Genomic DNA, 25704 nt, shown 5'->3' with positions numbered 1-25704 from the left:
GTGATTAACTCCTGTCGGTCTCCCCAACCAGTGTGAAAGCTCCAGGGAGGTGGGAAGTGAGGCAGACCCCGTTCCAGGGCTTGCACAAGCCGTATCCATTCTCCTTTCCTTACAGAACTTGACTGTTTGGGGCAGCGGTGCATTCAGCTACATCTGTATATGCCCCAGTCTCCCTTTCAGTTAAAGGTACCAGGTTCTGGCTTCTGAGATGAGTGTGGAAGAGGCTGGGGACCTCATGGAACTCAACACAAGGCGAGGGCAGGGAAGTTTTTCAGCCAGTTCCCTGTGTGTGCAGCTGGTACTCAGGAAATGCATGTACCCATCTAACCAGGCAGGAGAAGCAAAGAACCCCCAGAGCCACCTTCCTCTTGGAAATATTTTTATTGGTTCTGAGATAACAGGGCTGAGGCGAGCTGGAACGGGCACAGAGCTAAGGAAGGTGGTGAGAGGCTCTGCCCTGGGGCAGACATGCTGTGTGGGCCCCCCGACCCCAGCCAGCAGCGGCTTGGTCCCTGGCACTCGGCGCCCGGCCTGACCTCTGCCGGCCTGGCATGGTGGCCTCCTCGTTGGCGGGCGCCCCCCCCTTTCCAGTTGCAAAAGTCGTGAGTCTTTTTCACAGTGCGGAGGGGTGGGGGTCCGGGGTGGGCACCTCCCCGGGGTGCAGGCAGGCCCCGTCCGCCAGTACATCCTGGGCTCTGGGCGGCGGCGGCGGCGGCGGCGGTGGCGGCGGCGGCAGGGTGAGGCGAGCTCAGGCTCTTCTTCTCCCGCCCCGCGGAGTTTGGCGGTCCTGGAGGGGCCCTGGCGGCCTCAGCGGGACATCATCCGGACAAACTCTGCGGTGGGGGCGGGTGGGATGGGCGGGGGTGGGGAGAAAGCAGCAGTCAGGGTCCAGGACACTGCGCCTCACCTTCCTCAGATTGATGCCTCCCTCCCGGTCTGTGGCCACCATCTCTGACCCGTGCTGGTCCCCAGTGTCGATCCGGAATTTTTTCTTTTTGGTCTCACCCACCACGTGGCATGCAGGATCTTAGTTCCCTGACCAGGGATTGAACCCAGGCTCCCTGCAGTGGGAGCATGGAATCCTAGCTGCCCCAACCACCAGGGAGGTCCCCCATCCAGCATCTTCCAATCCCTCTTCTTTGCAGCAGCCAGCAGGATCTTTCTATCTGTACGTGTGACCCCTTTCAAACCTCTCATGGTCCCCACAGGACAACGGGCACAACCCCAAGGCCTTCCTGTTCTGGCCCCAGCTGACAGCTCCAGCCTCACCTGTCACTACTCACCTCCCACCACGAAGTTCAACTCCATGGAGGTGGAGCTGACTTCCCCCTCCCCTCCCGTCTTAGCTTTCCTGCAACCTGTCCCGCTCCCTTCTCTTTTAACTAGACTTTGTTTTTTAGAGCAGTTTTAGGTTCACAGCAAAATTGAGCAGGAAGTCCAGATTTTTCCATCTACCCCCTGCCTCTATACACACACACACACACACACACACATACACAGCCTCCTCCATCACCAACATCCCTGAGCAGAGTAGGATGTTGCTTACAGATGAACCTATCTTGACTCATCATTATTACCCCATGTCCATGGTTACATTAGGATTTATCCTTGGTGTTGGAGACTCTCTGTGCGTATGCATGTGCTAAGTCGCTTCAGTCGTGTCCAACTCTGTATGACCCTATGGACTGTAGTCCCCCAGGCTTCTCTGTCCATGAGGATTCTCCAGGCAAGAATACTGGAGCGGGTTGCCATGCCCTCCTCCAGGGGATCTTCCCCAACCAGGCATCAAACCCGCCTCTCTGAGTCTGCTGCATCAGCGAGCAGGTTCTTTACCACGAGCACCACCTGGGAAGGCCTGGAGGCTCTATGGGTTTGGACAAATGTATAATGACATGTATCCCTATTACAGTATCACACAGAATAGTTTTACTTGCCTAAAAATCCTCTGTGTTCCCCCTATTCATCCCTCCTGCCACGAACAACTCCTGGCAACCACTGATCTTTTCATTGTCTCCGGTCTCCATAGTTCTGCCTTTTCCTGAATGTCATATCGTTGGAATCACAGAGTATGCAACCTTTTCAGATTTTCTTTCGCTAACTGTGCATTTAAGTTTCTTCCATGTCTTTTCATCACTTGATAGCACATTTCTTTTCCAACGCTGCATAATATTCCATTGCCTGGGTATACCATAGTTTTATTTATGTATTCACCTAGTGAAGGGCATGTTGGTTGTTTCCAAATTTTGGCAATTATAAGTAAGGCTGCTATAAACAGTAAATCTGTTTGTAGGTTTTTGTGTAGATATGAGTTTTCAATTCCATAAGGCAAATATCTCTTCCTTCTTTTTCACCTGGTGACTCCTACTTGTCTCTTAGGGCTCTGCTTACTTACAGCCTCCTCCAGGAAGCCTTCCTTAATCCTTGCCACTTTGGCAAAGGTGCCCCCACTGTATGCAACAGCCTGCTGTACTTTCCCCCAAATGGCATGGACTGTACTGCCGGCTTCCCTTTTCCTTGCTGGTCATGGGCTCCTCAAGGTGGGGATCAGGTCTTGGCACACAGCTGATGTACAACACATGCTGGTAGAATTAATGGGAGATACTGGGCTTTCAGGGAAGAGCTGTCATCTATGGCGGTCACTGCCTGGACGCAGGGTACCTGAAATGTTCAGCTCTGGTGGTAGCCAAGCCTTTGGTAGCCAAGCCTCTCCATTGCCACACTCTCCTGACCTTGAAGATCAAGATGAAGATCTGGGACCTTGAAGGCCTCAGAAAAGGCCTCCCAGCCTTTGTGTTCTGGACATATTCACAGTCTAGCTCATGTTTATCTTGCCTTTCTGCTCAGCATGCAAGTTCATGGAGTTTAGAATCAGTGTTTTGCTGTGTTTTTTTTCCCCCTGTATCCCATGGTGCCTTGGATGCTGTCATGAACAGTATAATGTATGGAATGGCTGAGATTCCAGGCCTGAGTTCATGACCCAGCTCTGCTTCTCTGTAAGAGAAGCAAGTTATCTTACTTCTTTGAGGCTCAGTTTACTCAATTGTAACATGAGGTAATAATAGTGCAGTCCCTGGAGTCATTGTAAAAATTAAATGGGATAATACATGTAAAGGTACTTAGTACAGTGACTGGTACATAATAAATGTTCAGTTCAGTTCAGTTCAGTCGCTCAGTCGTGTCCAACTCTTTGCAACCCCATGAATCGAAGCACGCCAGGCCTCCCTGTCCATCACCAACTCCCAGAGTTCACTCAAACTCACGTCCATTGAGTCAGTGATGCCATCCAGCCATCTCATCCTCTGTCATCCTTTTCTCCTGCCTTCAACCTTTCCCAACATCAGGGTCTTTTCCAGTGAGTCAGTTCTTCACATCAGGTGGCCAAAGTATTGGAATTTCAGCTTCAGCATCAGTACTTCCAATGAATATTGAGGACCGATCTCCTTTAGGATGGACTGGTTGGATCTCCTTGCAGTCCAAGGGACTCTCAAGAGTCTTTTCCAACACCACAGTTCAAAAGCATCAATTCTTTGGCGCTCAGCTTTCTTTATGATCCAACTCTCACATCCATATATGACTACTGGAAAATCCATAGCTTTGAATAGATGGACTTTTGTAGGCAAAGTAATGTCTCTGCTTTTTAATATGCTGTCTAGGTTGGTCGTAACTTTCCTTCCAGGGAGCAAGCGTCTTTTAATTTCAAGGCTACAGTAACCACCTGCAGTGATTTTGGAGCCCAAGAAAAGAAAGTCTGTCACTGTTTCCATTGTTTCCCCATCTATTTGCCATGAAGTGATGGGACCGGATGCCATGATCTTCGTTGTTTGAATGTTGAGCTTTAAGCCAACTTTTTCACTCTCCTCTTTCACTTTCATCAAGAGGCTCTTTAGTTTCTGCCATAAGGATGGCATCATCTGCGTATCTGAGGTATTTGATAATTCTCCTGGAAATCTTGATTCCAGCTTGAACTTTATCCAGCCTGGCATTTTGCATGATGCACTCTGCTTAGAAGTTAAATAAACAGGGTGACAATATACAGCCTTGATGTACTCTTTCCCCAATTTGGAACCAATCTGTTGTTCCATGTCTGGCTCTAACTCTTGCTTGTTGACTTGCATACAGATTTCTCAGGAGGCAGGTCAGGTGGTCTGGTATTCCCATCTCTTTAAGAAATTTTCACAGTTTGTTGTAATCCACACAGTCAAAGCCTTTAGCATAGTCAATAAAGCAGAAATAGATGTTTTTCTGGAACTCTCTTGCTTTTTCCATGATCCAACAGATGTGGGCAATTTGATCTCTGGTTCCTCTGCCTTTTCTAAATCCAGCTTGAACATCTAGAAGTTCATGGTTCATGTATTGTTGAAGCCTGGCTTGGAGAATTTTGAGCATTACTTTGCTAGCGTGTGAGATGAGTGTAATTGTGTGGTAGTTTGAACATTCTTTGGAATTATCTTTCTTTGGGATTGGAATGAAAATTGATCTTTTCCAGTCCTGTGGCCACCGCTGAGTTTTCCAGATTTGCTGGCATGTTGAGTGCAGCACTTTCACAGCATCATCTTTTAGGATTTGGAATAGCTCAGCTGGAATTCCATCACCTCCACTAGTTTTGTTCACAGTGATGCTTCCTAAGGCCAACTTGACTTCACACACCAGGATGTCTGGCTGTAAGTGAATGATCACACCATTGTGGTTATCTGGGTCATGGAGACCTTTTTTATATAGTTCTTCTGTGTATTCTTGCCACCTCTTCTTAATATCTCCTGCTTCTGTTAGATCCATACCATTTCTGTCCTTTATTGTGTCCATCTTTGCATGAAATGTTCCCTTGGGATCTCTAATTTTCTTTAAGAGATCTCTAGTGTTTCCCATTCTATTATTTTCCTCTATTTCTTTGCATTGATCACTGAGAAAGGCTTTCTTATCTCTCCTTGCTATTCTTTGGAACTCTGCATTCAAATGGGTGTATCTTTCCTTTTCTCCTTTGCCTTTTGCTTCTCTTTTCACAGTTATTTGTAAGGCCTCCTCAGACAACTATTTTGCTTTTTTGCATTTCTTTTTCTTGAGAATGGTCTTGATCAGTGCCTCCTGTACAATGTCATGAACCTCCGTCCATAGTTCTTCAGGCACTCTATCTGATCTAATCCCTTGAATCTATTTGTCACATCCACTATATAATCGTAAGGGATCTGATTTACATCATACCTGGTCTAGTAGTTTACTCTACTTTCTTCAATGTAAGTCTGAATTTTGCAATAAGGAGTTCATGATCTGAGCCACAGTCAGCTCCCAGTCTTGTTTTTGCTGACTGTATAGAGCATGTACAGTTAGAGATGATCACTAATTATGATTATTACTATTTTAAAAACACTTTTACTGAGCATTCGCTATGTGTCAGGTACTGAGTTCTGTGGGAATCTCAGAGATAAAGTAAGTAGGGTTCCTCTTTTCTCCAAAAGTTCAGAATTCAGTGGAGATATAACTAGCGCTTAGGGGCCAGTGTGAAGAACGAGGGTAAGCCTGAGGTGCTGTGAAAGCCCAGAAAAGAGGAAGCTCAGTCTGGGGACGGAGGGAAGTGGCCCCACTGCTGGGTCTTAAAGATGGAATAGACTTTAACCCCAGGGAAGAATAGAATACAAGGCATCCTGACAAAAAGAATAGTGTAATCAAATGAGAGCTTGGCAGGCTTTTGGATCACCTGTGGTTTTAAGGTGGAGTGTGAGCGAAGGAATGGTGAAAGCTGTGGCCAGAGAGGTGAGTTGTGGATAGATCTTAAGGGGTCTGAGTGTCAGGTTGAGGAATGTGGGTTCAGAAAATACCTCCATGGATGGATACAGGAGAAGGTGGGCCAGTAGACATGGAATGAGATGGGTGGGGGCAGAGGGACACAGGAGTGGATAGATGGGTGATTCGATGGATACAGATGGGGAAAGGCCTGTGCACACAACCAACAGGTCCATGGGAGTACGGGTGGAGATACCGGCGGACGGGTAGAGAATAAATGTGTGAATGGACGTTGATGCATGGATAGATGGGAGGAGGTATACGGGTAGATGGAGGCATGGGTGAATGCACAGAATGAATAGACGCCTGGGTGGCTGGGTAAGGCCGCAGGTAAAGGATTCTATGGGTAATTGTTTGGAGATCCATTAGTGGATAAATAGGCACCTGGACAGAAAAAGAGACAGATGGATGGACACATGGAAGGAGAGATCTGGAAAGATGGACGGATGGATGGGTGGGTGTAGGAACAGGCAATGGATTAGAGGGGTGGAAGGATGGAAGGGTAAGGGGTGAGAAGTTGGGGCAGATCGATGACTGCATGGTGGACTCACATGTGGAGGGGTGCTCTCTGTGGATGCCCACTCCTGTCTTGGTTCTTCTTTCACTCTCAAGACCCGCCTACCTTCAAAGTCCACTCGTCCATCCCCATTGAGGTCCACGTCCCGGATAATCTCTTCTATGTCTCGATGTCCCACCTGATGACCCAGGAGTTTCCTCATGGCCTCTCGTAACTCACTGGTGCTTATCTCCCCATCACCATTGGTGTCAAACTAGAGAGGGCATGAAGGAGGGAAGAGTTGCTACAACAGGAAGTCTGTCAGAAGCAGATCCCAAGGTTGAACCCCTTCTTCAGCATCATTGTCCCCCCACCAACCCTTTCCCCAGAGTGCCTCTCTGTCCAAGCTTCTTCCCCTGGGGTGGGATCCAGAGGTCCAGTTTCCTTTCAGGTTGGGAATTCTAACAAGTCCCCCTGCCCTGCCTGTCCACTGTCCACCACTTACCTCTCGGAAGGCATCTCGCAGTTCCTTTACTCCAATCATATCTGCCGTTTCCGCCAGGAGTTTAGGTCCCATTAGCTCTACAAAGTCATCAAAATCCACGTGGCCACCCACTGGGGACAGAGGAACAGGCTAGGTCATCCATCTAACTACCGCCCACCTCCAACTAGACAACCAGGGGAGCTTTCAGCCCTCCCTGACCTTCCCAGCGACAGGCCCAGGGTAAAAGCAGAGGCCAAATGAGGACAGAGAAGTGACCATGGACAGGGGGGTTATCGCAAAAGAGCTCAGAGGAGTGGCCGGGGGCTAACTAAAGGAACAAGTCAGGAACTGGACAGGGGTACAGAGGGGAGAAAGAAACATGAGGTCACAGAGATAGGCAAAGAATTTCAGAGCAGGAGAGAGACAGAGACAAACACACAGAAAGACTGAGAGGGAAGCAGGAGTCGTGAGCGCCTGGCGCACTTGCCCCCCTCTCTCCCTCACTGTGCAAGTGGAACTCACCTTCCAACCAGCCTTCAGAGGGTGGAAATACAGGAGACCTGCCCCTGGGGCCTGCTCACAACACTTTCAGCCGGTGACTGAGCTTGGGGGATAAATACCCAGCCCGAGAGACAGCTCCACGTGGGCCTTCGACACCAGCACCCTGAGCTCGATCACCCACAGTGGCAGCTCCTCGAGTGCCTTCTGCCTTGGTGCCCTGTCTTCACCCTCCTGCCTCCCTACTCTCTATCGACTCTGTCCTGCCCCTACTAAGTAAACTGCACACTCAAACCCTTGTCTCCTGGTCTGCTCCTGGGAGAACCCAAAGGGAGACAGAGAAAAACACAATAACGATAGCGTCCTCTGTTCAAGTCTTACTGAGTGCCAGCTATTGATTATTGGGCTGTTTAGAATATTACAGCTCAACAGTGCCTAGGGACTTCTTTCCTGGTGGTCCAGTGGTTGGGAGTCCCACCGGCCGATCCAGGGGACATGATCCCTGGTCTGGGCAGGTCCCACCTGCCATGGGGCAGCTGAGCCCGTGCACCGCAACTACTGAAGCTCGCGCTCTAGAGCCCATGCTCTGCAACAAGAGAAGCCACCGCAACGAGAAGCCCACACACCGCAACCAGAAAGTAGCCCCTGCTCAACGCACTGGAGAGAGTCTGCACGTAGCAACAAAGACCCAACACAGCCAAGATAAATAAATAATTTTTTAAAAAATAAAATATGTCCCCTAAAGAGAAACAGGCTCACAGATACAGAAAACAAACCAGCAGTCACCAGTGAGAAAGGGGGGTTGGGGGAGGGGCAACATAGAGGCTGGGGATTAAGAGATGTCAACTACTCTGTGGAAAATAAAAAAGCCATAGGAGTATATTGTACAGCACAGGGAATAGAGCCAATATTCTACAATAGCTTTAAATACAGTATAATCTATAAAAATTTGGAATCACTATGCTGTACACCTGAATGTAATACTGTAAATCAACCACACTTCAACTCAAAAAAAGAAATGCCCGGAATAGGCAAATCTGCTTAGTGCTTGCCCAGGGCTGGGGAGGGACTTGGGGGTGATGGCAGAGTGGTATAGGACTTCTTTGGTGGAGGGGGCATGAAAATATTTTAAAGTTGATTGGGGTGATGGTTGCACAACTCTGAATATACTAAAAGACACTGAATTCTATACTTTAATTCCCCAACCAGGGATCAAACCCATGCCCCCTGCAGTGAGAATAAGGAGTCCTAACCACTGGACCACCACAGAAGTCCCTGAAGGGAAGGCTTTAAGTGAGTCAACTGTATGATATATGAATATCTCGATAAAGCTGTTTCCCAAAAAAATGAATGAATAAATAAGCCAAGAAAAAACAATAAATAAATAAACATACCCCCAGTTAACTCCCCATTCCACCCCTCATTTTACAGGTGAAGAAACTGAGGCAGGCACAGGGAGGGTAAGTGGTTTGCCTGCAGGTCACAGAGCTAGGAAGAAGGGGGAGCTCAGAACTTGAACCCAGGCAGAGGACAGCAAGGGCGAGGCTGGGGAGGGAAGGGGGTGCCTGGCGGAGGGACTCACGGTTCATGTTGATCTGCTGAGACAGCTCGATGAGCTCCATCTCGGTGGGCATGTAGCCCATGGTGCGCATACAGTTACCCAGGTCCCGGCAGTTGATGTAGCCATCTTTGTCCTTGTCAAATTCTCTGAAGGCCTCCCTGAGCTCTGGGGAAGAGAAGGAAGGTGAACGTGGTGCGGGGGGAGGACCCGCAGAGCCTCCAGGGCAGAGGCGGCCCCGAGGGACCCATCGACTCATGCATTCCTCCAACGCCCGGCTCCCCAGAGGATGCCTGGCCCTGCACCAGACCCTGTTCACAGGAAGCCAAGACGTCTCTGCCCCTCTTCCCACCCACCTCCCTCCCCTCATCTTCCTGGATGGCTGAGCAACACCCTCCTCTAAGAGGCCAGGTCTCACCTTCAATCTCCTCTGGCCGCAGAGATCTGTCCTGAAACAAAAGAACATGTGCCATTAGCAGCCGGGAGGGGCCCGGAAGTCATCCAGTGCCCAGCTGAGGGCCATCCCAGTGGCAGCAGGCACTGGCTGGGAGGTGATGGGCAGCAGCGGAGGTGTGCCTGGACCATGTCCTGGAGGGGAAAAGTGCAGCCCCACTTGTCCAACACACATGGGAGAGTCCAGGGAGCCAGAAGCCCCTTCCACGGCCCAGAACCTCTGCACCCCTAACCCCTTATTCCAGACACAAGCATGTGGTCAAGGAACAGAGCTGATCTGGAGGCCAAAACCTGTAAATAAAATAGGGTTATTGGGAGGATTCCAACAGACAGAAGAGGGCTCTACCCAATAAAACCAAAGGCTTCCCCAGTGGCTCAGTTGGTAAAGAACCCGCCTGCCAGTGCAGGGACACGAGACGCTGGTTCAATCCTTGGGTTGGGAAGATCCCCTGGAGAAGGAAATGGCAACCCACTCCAGTATTCTTGCCTGGAAAATTCTATAGTCAGAGGACCTTGAGGGCTACAGTCCATGGGGTCGCAAAGAGTCGGACATGATTGAGCATGCACACACACATGCCCAGTGAAACCAGGAAGAGTGGGGGAGAAGAGGGGCTGAGGGGGCGCAATGGGAGAAGCAAGAGGCTGGGAGAGGGAGAGTGGGGTCCAGACAGGCGCACAAGAGGGAGGAAGAGAAGGAGCAGGAGTGGAGGCAGGATTAGGGCTGCGCCCTGCTTCCTGGGCACCGCCCCACCTTCTCCAGTTGGGCTCCCATCGCAGACCTTGCCCCGTCACAGGACACAGCATAGGACCCTGGGGGCTGCCAGTGCCTCTGGCGGCTGCCAGGGTCCAAAGTACACGTCTCCAGCCTCAAGCAGTGCCCAGGTCTCCTTGGGGAGTCAAGGAAGCCCCAGGGTGAGGCATCCGAACAGATGGCAGAGAAGTCTCCAAAGAGCGGGCCCGGAGGGAGCAGAGGGCAGGCTCCGGCTGGTGACGTGCCAGCTGCCCCAGGCCTGCCCAGGAGAGAAACAGACTGGCATGAAATGGATGCGGTGCCCAGCTGGACATGCTTAGCAGGCTCCAAAACTGGTCCACAGTGCTCATCCTGCCCATATGTCATAGCTCCCTGCCCAAAGGGGCAGGGTGTGCCCGTCCTGAGGAAGCACACACCTGGTGTGGGTAAACCATTCAGGGAAACAGACATGTGGGCGTGCCATAGCTGTGCACACAGGCTGTTCTAGCCCACTGGGCCAGGGCAGGTGAGAAGTTGCTGCCCACCTGCTCCAAACTGGCCCCAGGGCAAGGGATCCCAATGCCAGAAAACCCGGGAATCTTCTAGAAAGGGGCTGTTGAGCAACATTTTGCAGGACCACCAACTGCACAGGAAGGACTCGGCTCTTGGAAGGGGCCATACATGGCAGGACCATGCTGAGAGTGTACATGAACTTGGCATGAGTAGTCTGCAGGCTCCCAGGTCCTGCCAGCAGCATTTCTAGCTGAAGCTGTCTGTCTCTGTGAGATGACTGAAAGGACTTCCACTTAAAAAGCCTGTCACCATGCACAGGGAGGGGTTGTCACTCTCTCTAACACCTACCCATTCCTACCTCTATCCCTACTAGCTGTTCTTAGTCAGACTGGGATCTTGAGTGACCACAAAAGGTGTTTTTCTCAATGCCTGGTACCCCCCATAAGTGAAAGCATCAGCGAGAATATGCATGTACACACACATGCAGGGTATGCTCACTAGGAGAGGCGACAAGTCCCTTCCCACCCTGCAGCCTCTCACATCTCCAGGATCAGCTCTGCAGCCCCCTCTCTGCTTCTTATAAACCCAGAACCAGGGTGCAGAAAAGCCAGTACCCCTTTGCCATGTGCCTGTGGCCAGAGCTGGTCCGGCTGAGTCCTGGTGGCTGGTCCCTGAATCACACGCTCCCCAGGGCAGAGTGGCGGGGGATGTGGAACAGAGCCAGGGATGCTCACTGACATGACAGGGAAACCATGAACACCGATTCAGGGGGTCAGGTGGGAACAGAGCCCACCATGGCCCTCACTCCCCAACTTATGCAGTCGAGGGATGAGTTTGGCCTCTAAAGTCAGATGGACTCAAGGACAAAGCCCGGATCTGCTGCTTCCTAGATGTAGGACGTTGGACAGGTCATTTCCACTGTATGAGCCACAGATTCCTCATCTGTAAAATGGGTTAATACCAGAAACCACCTTACAGGGTCTTTGTTAGCATCTGTGAGGCAAGATACGTAAAGTGTTTAGCAGGTGGCATTCAATAAACCCCGGAGAAGGAAATGACAACTCACTCCAACATTCTTCCCTGGGAAATTCCATGGACAGAGGAGCCTGGTGGGCTACAGTCCATCAGGTCGCAAGAGTCGGACACAACTTAGCAACTCAACCACCACCATTCAATAAACCTACCGATGTTTGAATCTATAACATCATCAATACCCTCCTCTCTGTGACTGTTCAGATACGTACGAGAGGCCCTTCAAGGCAGTGGCCACGTGTGACAATTTAAATTGGAATTGGAATCAAAGAAAATTAATAATCTACTTCCTCAGTTGCACTAGCCACATTTCAAGAGCTAGTGGCTACTGTAGAGGGCCGTACTAATTAGGAAAATGTTTCTATCATCATAGAAAGTTCTAGTGGTTGGTGCCGTGTATTCAGTACTGTTGTTCAGAAGACAGGGGGCCCTTGAGGCAGGCTCCCTGAGTCTGAATCCTACCGCTAATGCCCACCAGCTGTTACTTTGAGCATGTTACACTCTCCAACTCAATTTCTTCATCTGCAGATGGGGAGGATAATAGTACCTACCTCCTGGGGTTGCTCTGAGGCTTAAGCACCAAAGCACTGAGCACAGTGCCTGGCACATATTAAGTGCTCAAAAAAAAAAAAAAAAAAAAACCCAAACCCCAACTATAGCTTCTACTATTATTTTTTTGCTGGTGGATGTGGACTCACCAGGGCTCTGCAGCCATGAGTGGGAAACTCTGGGGGTCAGGTTCACAAGTTGAGGGTGTGAGGTGCGTCTGCCGGGGGATGCACACCACTGTGTACAGAGCCCCTCTTCTTCTCAGCACCTCCTTCCTCATGCCCCGTGAAGCCAAGTCGAACACGGCTCCACCGGGGCCAACTTACGTACAGGCTGCCTGTTCTCCGCGAAGCCCTTACGCAGGAAGATGCAGGCCGGGCCCAGCAGGTTGTGCATGACCGCGCAGTTCTGAGCCAGCATCAGGAGTGGTCCAGGGAGCTCGCCGCTGGCCGCCAGGCCCTCCTCGCTTGTCTGCACCACCGTGTAGCTGGTCTCCTCCTGGCGCATCTTCAGCCAGCACCAAGCAAATACAAAACAGAGGCAAGGTGTCACCTCTCTGGCCTAGCTGAGTCCTCCGGGCCCCAGCCTGGCTCCCAGTCCTAGAAGGGGCCCTTCTCAAGAGAAGACCTTGAGAGGCAAACACCAGGGTGCAAAGAGCCCTCAGGATGCACGGGGGGCAGGCGGCAAACTGGTCCGACAGACGGAGTCCCGGATCTTTGGCCAAAATAGATGCTCCAGGAAGAGCTGGGTGTGATACCCACTGTGTGGCACACCTGCAGACACACACACACACACACATACTCACACATGCATAGAAACACACCCTTGTGTGCAAACAGAGGCTCAGAGAGAGGAGCAGGCAGAGGGAGGCTTCTGTTCATTCAGGGAATAATGTCCTTTCCTAAGATACTCCCAACATCCCAGCACAATCCTCAGGGCTAAGCTCCCCAATGGACCTCTGATCCTACCCCTGCTGGAACCCACTGGAGGGTAGCGAGGACCATCAGAGCTGGCAGCAGAGCGTGACAGCTGGACACAGGGGCCATGGCAAACAGAAATAAAGCAGGCAGGTGTGAGAGGCGGGGCCTGGGGTAAGATGGATGCTCTGCATCCCCTCTGAAGGGACAGCATGACGTAACTCCAGCCTGGTTTTGCCAGACCTTCCGATTTAAAGCACTGGGTGGGGTAAACAAAGCACTTCTGTCGGTCAGCTTCCACCCAGCTTGTGGCCTCAAGACTAGACGCTGTCTCCCATCAGCAATCCTCCTCGTCCCTCCCTCCTTTGCTGGCTCCGTGCCTGGTCCAGAGACCTCTGGAGGCTGAGGCAGAGGCCCTCTGTACTGACCAAATATAGCCGTGCTCCCTGGCCCCGGCCAACCCATCCTCCTCCCTGATGGTTCCCATGCAGCTATAAAAAGTCAGCACTGCCCACAGACCGTCCTCTTAGGACAACAGCAGCGTCCAGACACAACATTCTCTCCTAGCCCAGCCTCCCCGCCAGGATGCCCAGCGTCCCCCTAGGTCGGGGTGGTCTGCCTTCAGCCCCCAGCTCGCATGCCTCCACCCCCAGAGTAAGGAGCTGGAGCCAAACCTTCCAAGGAAAGAGCAGTGAAAACTTAAGAGGGCTGCCTCTGTCCAGGGACCCCAGAGTTGCATGTCCCACACATCCATTCTGCTGCATCCTCTTCCTGTCAGTTTCCTCCAGCTCCAAGAAGGTCACACTCAGGAGAAGACGCTAAGACCCAAGGGGTAACCTGGCCTCCCAGGTGGACAAGCAGAGCAGTCTCCCACATCTCGCCCTGTCCTCATGCTCCTTCTCCTCAAAGCCCCACAGTGTGGGACTGCAGTCTAGACTCATGTCCAACTTCTAAACTTCTTCCAGGCCTAGAGAGGAAGGAGCCATTTTCTGGTTCCTCTAAGGGCAAGCAGCCACACAGACCCAAGGTACGGGACCTCAGTGCAAGGCCCGAGTTCAGGGAGTGCAATAAGGGTCACCCTGGGTAGTCTTAGAACTTGAGGGGTGATCAGGGTCCATTCTGGTTTGATGACCAAAAGAGGTTCAGAGCCTCGGCCACTCTCACAGGCTACAGGGACCTGGCTAGAATGAGGGCAGGACCAGAGAGACCTTCTGGACAGAGGGAGCCAGGGAGTCAACTGTGGTTAAGCCCCAGTTATAATCTCAGAAGAGATTTTTGCAGAGAATCAGCCTTTTTGTTTCTGGCTCACTCTCACTCACTTGGCTCAGATGAGCACACCCAGGAGGAGGAGGCAGCAGGCCGCAGGGAACTCAGAGAGGAGATTGAGTATAACTGGCTTTGGACTCAGACAGTCTTGGGGACAAATTCTGGCTCTGCCACTTGCTCCTGTGTGACCTTGGGCAGGTCACTTCACCTCTCTGGGCTCTGGTTTCCTTCTCTGTCCAGCGGGGGATGATCAGGGCCACTCACAGGATTCTGTGAGAGGCAACTGAGCTGTTGCGCAGTGCCTAGAGCATGGCAAGAGCCGAATATGTGGAGTTGCCATGGTGATGACAATGATGATGACAATGATGATGACGACGATGATGATGATGCAACTTGAGAGATGCTGGGCGCCAGAAGGCATTTACTTCTGGCTACAGAAGAAGTGGGAGAATATTTGCCAATCAGGAAAGAAGTGAGGAGGACAGAGAAAAATTTGCTCCCACGAAGCAAGAACCAGCGATGGCTGGGGAATTTCCACTGAATCTCTTGATCTTAACCCAGTCTGGCACCCAGTTGCCCCGGAAGGCAGCTGTTCTTCCCTGGCCAGTGATGGTACCTGACAGCCCAGTTCTGCCCAGCTCAGAGCCTGGAGGAGGCCACCTCTCTCCATCACCAATTCCCAGTCACCACACAGGAAGCCAACTGGGCAGCAGCCTATGGGATGACAATGTTTCCTGGCACCAGGGGGACATGTCCTGAGTGTGGCAGGGCAACAGGAGGAACCAGCGGGCCTCCTGACCTAACAGCTTTCTAACAACACAAGCTAGCCAAGACTGTGCTCCCTCTCATCGAAGGTATTCACAGGAGGAGGAGATGAGTAAGGAAGCACTTGATGTGGTGGGAGAGGGCATTGCCCAGCAAGTGGGAATTTGGACTAAGATGATCTGTACGGTCAGGTTCATGAATCTATGAATAACATCTCTGACAGCAGGAGAAAAAGAGAGAGGCAAAATTAAAAACAAAACCCCGCCTCTAGATTCACACAGATCAGGGTTTACATCTCAGCCCTGCTTCCAGTCAGCGATGGCATCTCAGGAACACTCTTATCTTTGAGTCTCGTTCCTTTCTCTAGAAAATAGGCAAGAGAACCACTCGGTGGAAAAGAGCAAATGAGATAACAGATGTTGGAGATCTTGTAGATATTCAGGAAAAAGCAATGTTTACTATTATTTTTTTAATGAAATTGAATGTAATATCTACTATGATCTTGTGCCTTATTCCATGGACTCAAAACCTCTCCTATTTCCTTTTCCTCATCTCCCTTCTCAGAAAATTTATGATTATGATTGTGATGATATGATTTTATGATTGTGAATCATAAAATTATGATTCTAATGCTATTAACACCAGCTAACATATACTGAGTACTGCATCCCAGACAGTGATCCCAGCTCTTTCTTTAGGCCCCATAATCACCTTAGGAGGTAGATGTTAGTATTTCCACTTGATAGACCAGGGAACTGAGACCCAGCAGGAGTCAAATAACTTACCCAAGGTCACATGGCTAGAAAGAGGAGACCTAAGAAGTCTGAGTCATGGGTGGGGTAGGACAGAAGGACAGCTCTTGTTCTTTGAGTTCACCTCTTGAAGGTCTGGACAGAACTCAGGGAAAGGGCATTCGCCCGATGGTCCTCTAGACTAATTCAGATCCATTTCTACTTCTCTGCAACAGTGTGGAGGCCACGTCTGATGCAATGGACTCTCCTTTAAGATGACAGATGACTGGGGGTGGGGGGTGTGCACAGAAGAAACAGTCAACCCTCGGAAAGATCCAAGGAACAGCGAAGATTAAAAGGAATTTGATGTGAGCAGCTTAGCTAAATGAGGAAGAAGATGAGCAGAAAAGCCTGAAATGTCCTAAATTGAGAGGCTGTCAAACTAACAGAGGGGGTAGGAACGGGTTGGGGGTGGAGGAGCCATTAGCTAACCTGAGACCTTGGATAAGTCACTTAACCTGAGTGGCAATCAAGTTCCTTCTCTGCAAAATGAAAGAATTGGAGGAAACCATCCCTCATATTTCTTGTTCCTTTACGAAATATCTGTGGATTTCTTCTACGGCCTGACTACAGAGGGCCAGAAATACAGGCAGAGCCCACCTAAAGCAAGATCCTTCAGACGTAAGCCCAGGCTTGCAGGAAGATGATTATTTGCTTTCCAAAAGGGATTCTTGCAAAAGGATATTATCCTGGTGTATAAGCAATGCATCCACTGCAGAACGCAATTGACAGACACCTTTGCTGTATACTCCATTTCTCGATGGAAACAAGCCTGGGGCCCTGAGCCAGACTGGCCCTATTTGTGAGTCTCTGACCTGACTCAAGAATTCTCAAGGGTAGAAGGGGATGTCCAGCTTGTTTCCTCTCAGTAACAATGGGATCTACTTCAAAACCCACAACTCTGAAGACCTTAGAGACCACCAGAGAGGGTCAGAGTCCCTCAGAGGAGGTGAACGAACCCCTCCTCCACCGCTGGGAAAGAACCACCAGCAGCAGGGTCAAAGTCCAGCTTAACCCTCTTCTCATCCTGTGTATCCCGAGGCATTCTGTCCACGCACATCCTAAGGACCCTACATGGTTTCTTTCCTAAATCTTATGCAAATTCCCAATCACAGGCCCCCATGCATCTCTAAATCCCAACTTCAGCTCAGAGCCCCGGGACACAGACAACTGTGATAGGAAGGAATGCAGAGGCAGGAACAGGGAAGCGGCCCAAGACAGAACCACCCTCTCCGCCCCCAACCTCTGGGACAGGTGGCAGGATGCCCCAATCTCCCACCCCAGGTCTTAAGAACTCCAGAAACATACCTTCCTTGAGAGATTTCTCAGTGGAGACTTGACACAGTTGCCCATCCTAAGCTGAGGCAGCCCCTTTCAGGATCCCTGGGTCCATGAAGGAGGCTCCCGGAGGCTAAGAGACCTGAGTCCCGGTCCCTGCCAACCCCAGCCTCCCTCTGCCTGCGCCGTGCTTCCTCCAAGACCGGCTGAGCCCTCTCTCCTGCGCGCGTGCTCTCTTACTCGTCTGCCTGTTCCTGCTCCCTGATTTTTTTTTTTTTTTTTTGGTGGATTGTGTGTGTGTTCGTGTGTGTGGGTTTAACTTTCTGGACACTTTCTTAAGGAGATGAAGGCAGGAGGGGAGAGTGCAGGCACAGAGAAAACCGCCTGAAGAGCTGATGGCAGAGGCCAGCCGAGCTGGAGAAGGCTGCGGGATCAGCTACATGAGATTACAGCCGAGTCCTCTCCCGGTTCACTCCCCTTCCCTCGGCCCCTCCCCTCCCGCTGTCAAATCTGCGGGGAGCTTGCCTCGGGGAGGGGAGCCCAGAATGGCAGCTGCAGCTGGGAATTAGGCCAGCAGACCCAGAAGGGGAAGCAGGCTAGTTTGGGCCCCCAAATCCACGGGGCTTCGCAGCTCCCAGCCTTGTGTGTGCAGTCTCTCTCTCTCTCCCTCTCTCTCTCTCTCTCTCTCTCTCTCTCTCTCTCTCTCACACACACACACACACACACACACACACACACACGCACCCAGGGACGAACAGGCATCTTAATCACCCCCGGCCATCGCAGCTAGATCGAGAGATGGCGGCTCCAGTCGAGGCCCTGGAGATCTTGTGACGACTCTCCATCACGCTCCATTTTTCACACTTGCCTCCTCACTGAAATGGGATGAGGCTTCGGGGCTGGAAGCACAGTTGAGCCAAAAGCAGCTCCTTCCGCTGGCTCCCTTCACCGTGTGCGGTCTTTCCGACCCAGGGGAAATCAAGAGCCGGCCCTGAGGGGGTCCTGACGGAGGCAGTGCTGGCCCAGCAGGCGTGAGCGAGCAAGGGCGATGAACCTTCTCCCAAACCCTCTCTGCCTGACCCTGATAGAGCATCTTTCATCGGCTTCCTCGGGGCGCAAAGCAGAGAGGCCGCCCTTTGCAAAGGGATCGTCACAGTCCCATGAACGGAACTTCTTAGGTAGCCGGCAAGTCCTCGTCCCTCCGGGTTCCAGCTTTGATGTGAATTCATCTCAAGCCTCAGATGTCACCATCGAGACCTACAGCCCGGAGCCAGATGACCCAGGAGAGTCTGTATCCACGTTTCCCTGCACCCCTGCTTTTCTCAGCAGGGGGCACCAGAGACAGGCTGGAACTTCAAGCTCCTTCCGGGCCCTGATGGAAAAACCCTTCCGCGCACTGCTCTGAGTTTCAGTCCGGAGAGGGTCCTTTCGCAGGAATTTTTTTTTTTTTGGTCCAGTTTTGGGTGGCTGATCAGAGCTCCCGTTAGGGATAGATGGGTGGGGACACTGACCAGAAGCTGCCACAGGCCAGCTCCCAGGAAACTGGGAAGGCAGGTCCCTGGGTGGCTCTTGACAACCGAGCAGTGACGGCAATGGAATGGCTTAATCAGGGGAGTCATTCAGCAGCCTGGTTTGGCCTCCGGAGAGGGATGTGGAGGAGGAGGGGCACCCCCTGGGGACACAAGGAGAAGCCTGGGGTGGGGGAGAGGTTGTTGACGTCTAAAGGGTAGGAAAGGGGAGTGAAGATACTTGGAGGGTGAGGCGTGGAGAGCTGGTATGGGAAGAGCCAACAAAAATGCCTTCTTCAAAGACCTGTTTCTTGGAAGCAAAGCGTGAAGGCAGGGTTGTGAGAAGAGCAATGAACTCAGATGAAAGGGAAGGGTCTGGAGGCCTAGGATGAGTCCTGGCTCTGCCGGCTTCTGAACATTCACCTGGCAGGGCTCAGTTCCCTCAGCTGGTTATAAGACGTGTGTGACGCAGAACAGGTACTGGAATGAGGAATTATTAACATGGAAGGAGGAAGTATCATTTGTCCCATGTGCTTGGCTCTGGGAATGTTGTAGGAACAAGATACACGCAGTCCCTGTTTTTAGATTTGATTCCTGGGTCAAGAAGTTCCCCTGGAGAAGGGAATGGCAACTCACTCCAGTATTCTTACCTGGCGAATTCCATGGACAGAGCAGCCTGGAGGGTTACAGTCTGTGGGGTCACAAAGAGTCAGGACACGGCTGAGCAACTAACACTTTCACTTTCACTGCTTGCAGGGAGCTTACATTCTAGCAGGGGGGCAGGAGATACTAAAGAGCTATCAACTTACTGAATCACAGTTCAGGTCAATACCATGAAGGGGAAACACAAACACTCTGAGAATGAGCCAGAGGGATCTTAGTGTAGGGGGATCAGGAAAAAAAAAGACTTGCACACAAAATCTAGAGTCTTGCAGACTCTTTTGAAAAGCTAGGGGCTTACCACAGACCCCAGAGGGGAGATGAGTTAGGCTCCAGGTAAGGTACAAACCCAATTTGTATGAGCTAAATGGATGGATATATGAAAAGACCGGACAGGGTGAACCAGGAGCGTTCTCAGTGCTGGCTGCAGACTAGAATCACCGGGGAACTTCCCCGAAGATGCTGATGGAATAGGTGTAGGTGAGCCCCGGGCACCGGTGTTGTTTAATACTCCAGGTAATTCTAACCTCCAGCCACTGTTGAGAACCACTGATCTAGAGGTAAAGAGTTCAGCATGCAGAGTTGGACAGACCTGAGTTCAAATCTTGCCCTGCTGCCTACCAACCATGTGACCTTGAGGACTTGTTCATCTTTCTGAGCCTCGGTTTCTTTATTTATAAAACGGGTACTCTAATAACCCTTCCCTGTAAGACTTATGAGGAGTTAATGAGATCACACCTGCAAAGGGCTTGGCACAGTGCCCAGCACCTGGAAGGTGCCCTGTCCCCTGCCCAGCAGCCTTGGTCTAGCAGGACCCCCACTAGGTCAGACCTGGTGACTCCTGCCCCCTGCAGGCCAGTCCAGGACACAGCACCTATTTGTCAACCTTGGAATTTGCTTCTGTCCTTGGAGACAGGAGACAGGACTTTTCCCCCTATGGAAAAATCTGCCTACTTTGAAGAAATCCCATCCTTCTTTAGCAGAGGGGGTGCCGACAGTAGCCTGGGGCTTAACAGAAGAAAGGGATTTGGGATTCAAACCCAGAGCTCGCTTAAGCTATTTTAGGTTGGACAGATGGGGTGGTGGTGGTTCTGCATGACAGGAGTAGCTACTGATCTTGACGAGGAAGATGGCTTGACCTTCAGCAGAAAATTTTATAAAGGGCTGAATGGTGGAGGCTTCCTTAAGGAGCAAAGCACATCGCATGGCCCCCACCTTCCCATCCCTATGCACTGTGGCAGCAGGCCTGGGCCTTCGGAAGCCACACTTAGAGTTCTGGAATGGGATAATAGGATCAGAGGGATGAGAAGGATAAACCCGTTGCTGATTATTCCTGATTAGGAGGGAGGCTGGCTTTGGGCCCTGAGCAGTCCTAAGGCCAGCATTTGAACTTGGGATGGCAGCCCAGTGTTAAGACACTTGGGGAAAGCTGGGTTGTAACCTGAGAGGTGCTTTGTGGACACTTCTGACAAACAGGAAACACACTTCTGTGACTTCCTACCAGCCAGTATGGTGTGGCACTGGCAGACTGGAGAGAGACACAGCATGTCACAATCCTGCCTCTTACTTACTCTGGGACCTTTGGTCAACCTACTTCTCCTCTCTTGAGCCTGTCTCTTCATCTCTAAAATGGGGGGAGATGATGCTACATTTCAGTTTGCTATGGAGATAAGATAATGAGAAGATGCTTATAATGAGAAGATGCTTATAATGAGAAGAGGCTTTGTCCATTTCTTACTGGGCTCTAGACAGAGATCTAAAGTGCCAATGCTGCTTCTGCAAAACCTACGAACTGACACCAAGACACTAGTATCATCTATAATCTATGTCAACCACAAACGGGCCTTCTCTTCCCCTTTCCCAGGCCCCAGAGAAAGGCCACAGGGGCTCCCAGCCCTCTAAGAGAGCAGTAGGAAGTGACCTGACTGGGAAGGAGTAAGTAATACACCCGAGCCGTCATCCTAGGCACACAGGCCTAGTGCACTTGAATCTGTTAGGACCCAAATTGTCATGGTCTGTCTCCCTCATCTTAACTATGGGAACTAAGAAACTCTAAAGTCCAGAGGCTGGAGACACCCATCATTCATTCATTCATACATTAAGTATCTTTGATCCTGTTATGCACAAAGCAGTTTAGGAATTGGGCTGGCCTACTCAAATCAGAAGAGATGTCCCTATAGTTAGAGAAAGGGGAAGGATGGGACGGATCTATGGGTTTTATTCATATTTGCCTCCTCTAAAGAGGTTTCTCTTCCCAAACTTAAAATAAGGAACAGAAAGACTATCCTTTGGGTAGTTTTCTGGACTTCCCTGATGGCTCAGTGGTTAAGACTGTGTGCTTCCTATTGCAGGGGGTGCAGGTTCAATCCCTGGTGAAGGAACTAAAATCTCATATGCCGTGCAGCCAAAAAAATTTTTTAATTAGTTTTCCAAGACCCAATGCCAAGAGTTGCCTGGTACCACATCTTCCCTCTAGGCAGTTGGGTGGTGCGCCGTTAGCTGGCCACAAAGAGGATACCAGGGAAGGTCCTTGGTCGTTCAGTTCCTTCCTTTAGTGGCCTTCCTCACTTGGCTCAGAGACAGCTTTCAGACTACCTTAGGCAGGCCCTCATTTTGACAATCACTCTATTAATAATAATAATAACATGAATGAAGCCTGAGCCCTCTTCCAGCACCCACTCTGAGCCAGGCCATTTGGCATCCTTAACCTTGTATAACCCTCATGAGAGTTCTGCAAGGTAGCTTTTTGTTGTTGTTGTTAGTCTCATTTCTGGATGAAGAAACCCAGACCAGAGAGAGAAAATAACAGGCCCAAGGTCACAGCAGTGGGAAGTGACATTGCTGGAATAGGAATCTTCAGCTCTGTCTCCCAACCCACCATTCCATGCCTTAACCTCAAAACCACATGCTCTCCCTGCAGGCAGTAAGGATGCTCTGTGAGGTCACTGGGAGAACCCTAATTCCCATTCCCCCTCGTGAGGGAGTCTATCTTGATACCCTCAGTGTCACTTTGGCCCCTGGCCCTCCCTGACTCTGTTACAAATGGAAACAGGTTCTGACACAGCCCTTGGTAGTGAATCAACAACAACAATAATAACATCCATAGACCCTTGCTCTAGGCCAAGCTCTGTGTATATCTTCACATCCCTTTTAATTCCCCCCCAAACGCATTGAGATACTCTGTGTGTGTATGCTCAGTCACGTCTGACTCTTTGGGACCCTATGGATTGTAACCTGCCAGACTCCTCTGTTCATGGAATTTTCCAGGCAAGAATACTGGAGTAGGTTATCATTTCCTTCTCCAGGGGATCTTCCCGACCCAGAGATTGGACCCAAGTCTCCTGCATTGGCAGACAGGTTCTTTACCACTGCACCACCTTAGATACTATGATTATTCCAAATATGCAGATAAGGAAACATAGGTTTACTGAGGTTGAGCGATTCACCAAAGGTTAAAAAAAAGAAGAACTTGGGAGACATGAAAAATATATTTCCCCAGGGCTATATTTTGCCCAAAGCAGATCCTATCTGAAAGTTTCTATATTCAGAACCTCATTTCCCTTCTCTTGGTTCTGACTTAAGGACAGAAATCTCCATGCAGAGAGAAGGGACAGAAAGACTAATTCTTTCGGGAGACTGGAGATTCTGATCCAAAGTCCCAGGCTGGGTTTTATTGTTGTCGTTGTCGTTGGAGCAGATGTCTTAGAGCCATCAGCAGGAAGCCCAGACTGGATGTGCCCAGCTTTAAAGAGAAAGTTGGCAGCTCCAGAGGCAAGAGCTTCCAGGGGGAGGTAGTAAATATTTGATGGGACCTTCCAGCTCCTCCTGACTCAGGTGACCCTGGTGACATTTCAGAACACTGGACGGAGAACAGCCTTCATTTCATGACTGAGAAAGTAGAAGAAAGAAAAGCACATGAGCTGAAATGCTCTGTGCTCACAAAGGGCCCAGGCAGACAAATTCTGCAAGGCTGGAAAGAAAGGGCTCCTTTTCTAGGAACGAAGTCGGATCACTGGCAAACTAAATAACCAGAAAGTGTGTGATCCTCAATGACCTACCCTTCCAAGCTTCTAGACTGCTAATCTCCAAAATAGTCAGGACCCCACTACCCTCTCTATTTTCATCTCCATAGTGCCCAGCAAACGCCTGGACAAAGCAGGTGATCAAAAAATATTTGATAAATGCAACCGATAGTTGTCACCGATTCAACTGGCACGGTATCCCTTTCGCAAGCCAGCCCACTCCTGCCCTAACACCTGACACCCCCTCAGTCATACAGATGCCACCGCAGTCAACACAGCGCTGCACTGTCACAGCTCTGCATCCACATCTCTACTCTGGAGAAACTGTTTCCAACTGCCTCAACTAACGAGGGCTCCTGGTAGGAACAAAGCCAGACTGCTGCCCTATCACACCACCACCGCAGCCCCGCGCAACCCGAGCCTACGTGCAGCCGCCTTCATGTCAGACCTTCACTGGCATCAGCCGCAGCGGAGTAGTATTTTGAAAAGGAACTGTGCACATCTGAAGCAAAACACACACGGCCTCCTTGGAGTTCTGATCCAGCCTGGCAAGCCAGGAGCTTGAAACGGCTTCTTTACGCTACATCCCAGCACAGAAACGCACAGGCCCGCCCCCACCCTCCATCCCCCACACACCATGCAAACACTCTGATCACATCTATGCACTACGCCCCTCCTCAGCTGCCGCAGAACAGTGTCCACGCCGTGCCAACGAGTTCAACTTAATTATGGACTTGGAACTAGACAAAATCCTGGCTTCGCTCGGGAGTTCACAGGTCCGTTTCTGCTGAGCTTCTCTCCCCAGCAGCACGGCCTCAAACTGTAGATCTGGATTATGACTACGGGGCCATTTCTAAAGGGCAGGTGCCCAGCTGCTTGGGGCTCTTGAGAGAAAAGAAACAAAATGAGCCACTCGAGACCCCTTAGCGACCTTTCTGACCCTAGAATGCACACTAACTCAGACTAGGGATCTCTGGGTGTTCTTCCACGTCTCACAACTCGACAACTGCCCGCGGCCATCCTTGTGGCATTCCTAGATGACAACCTCCTTGAAATACCCTCAAAGTTCCAGTTTGAGCCATAGTTCTTACAGCCCTCCATGTCTACCCACACACTTCTCTTTTCTTACATTTTTTAGTTCTCCTAACTTTTCCCAGGTCTTTGGGGCCACCACAAGCAATGGCTAGGGTCCCTCATCGCCTGACAAGGCTGTGTACCCCAAAGTCCCCTCTCTTGACCCCCAGACTCCATGCTCATTCATTGGTCTTCTCGGTCAGAGGCCAAAAGAGTGGGTTTGGCGCCACCTGCTCGGAGCACCCCTCCTTGACCCCTGCAAATTTCCAAGCGGTTTGTGGAGGTCGCTCCTTTCCAAGACTGGCCCGTTCTGGCAGGTGGAGGGAGTCTAAGCGGTGGTGCCTGGCCCGGAAGAGGCCCGGAGCGTGGACAGCGCACAGGGTGCTGAATCAGGCACGGGGGAGGAGGCGGCGCGCGGACTAGGGCGCCAGGCGGCGGGAGGACCAAAGGAGCGTGACCTGGGGGGCCGCGGGCAGCGGGAGGAGGGCTGTGGGCTCGCAGTCGCGGCAGGGTCCCGAGCGCCTCTCCAGGGAGCGGGTGGGAGGCGCGGCCCTTACCTGGCCGAAGGCGGAGCTGAGCATGGGGCGCAGCTGGTGGAGGAACGGGTCTGCCTCGGACGCGGCGGCTGGAGCGGAGTCCCCGCGACCCGGGGCTCGCAGTGAGCCCCGGAGGCCGAGCGCCGGGGACAGACCCCGTTCCTCCCCATCCCGCCCGCGGGCCGGCGGCAGCGGCGACGGCGGCGAAGGTCGGGACGCCGCGGCCGGCGGCGCCTCCCGGGGCCTGCAGTGCGCCTGGGGGAGCCCGCGCCGGCTCCCCCGCGTGCCCTCCTCTCGCGGCGCCGGCCGGCACAGGGGCCTCCGCGAACTGGGGTCCCCGGACGGCGACGGCGTGCCAGGGCAGGGGCCGGGCAGCCGGCGACTGGGCAGCACTGGCTCCCGGGCAGGGCCGTGTCGGGGAGCCCGGCTGCCCCCGCTCGCCGCCGCCGCCGCCGCCTTCAGCAGAGACGTCTTGGACTCGCTTTTGGCGATGTGCGAGCTCATCGCGGCGGGGCCCGCGCTCGCATGGCCCGGCGGGGGCGGCGCGGTGCGGCGCGGCGCTGGGCCCCCGGCGGGTAGAGAGCGGGGCGCCCGGCGGGAGCCGAGCCCGAGGACGCGCTGGAGGCGGGCGCCGTCCCCCGGCCGCTTAAATGCGGCCCCGTCGCCGCCGCCCATGTGACAGCGCAGCCTCTACGCCCGGAGCCCCGAGCTCCCCGGCGGCTGGCGGTGCGAATCTGGGGGGGCCGCCGGCTGTCCCCGAAGAGTCCACCCCCGGCTCCCCGGCGGCCCAGGTACC

At 51.9% G+C, this 25704-nt stretch overlaps 1 protein-coding gene across 4 annotated transcripts; it reads right to left on the bottom strand.

The window, feature by feature from the left end:
* Nucleotides 1-362: 362 nt before the first annotated feature.
* CABP1 (calcium binding protein 1) lies at nt 363-25677 on the bottom strand. Of its 4 annotated transcripts, none has more exons than XM_086348290.1 (7): nt 17880-18395; nt 12422-12598; nt 9233-9263; nt 8839-8982; nt 6780-6889; nt 6401-6548; nt 363-833 (listed from the first exon to the last, which is right to left on the bottom strand). In XM_086348290.1, exons 2-7 carry the CDS (start codon nt 12596-12598, stop codon nt 808-810), a joined length of 636 nt encoding a protein of 211 aa, XP_086204416.1. In that variant the 5' UTR covers nt 17880-18395; the 3' UTR covers nt 363-807. The 4 variants fall into 4 exon arrangements, with proteins under 4 accessions (XP_086204416.1, XP_086204415.1, XP_086204414.1 ...); XM_086348289.1 differs by lacking the exon at nt 17880-18395 and adding an exon at nt 17139-17352; XM_086348291.1 differs by lacking the exon at nt 17880-18395 and adding an exon at nt 24930-25677 and having other exon boundaries at nt 366-833.
* Nucleotides 25678-25704: the final 27 nt, after the last annotated feature.

The sequence above is a fragment of the Bos grunniens genome, chromosome 17, assembly GCF_055505025.1.
Source record: "Bos grunniens cultivar Pamir isolate PY7600 chromosome 17, Bosgru_T2T1.0, whole genome shotgun sequence".
Lineage (NCBI taxonomy): Eukaryota > Metazoa > Chordata > Mammalia > Artiodactyla > Bovidae > Bos > Bos grunniens.
The sequence above is the reverse complement of the archived record's forward strand: the minus strand, read 5'-3'. Positions and strand labels throughout refer to the sequence as shown.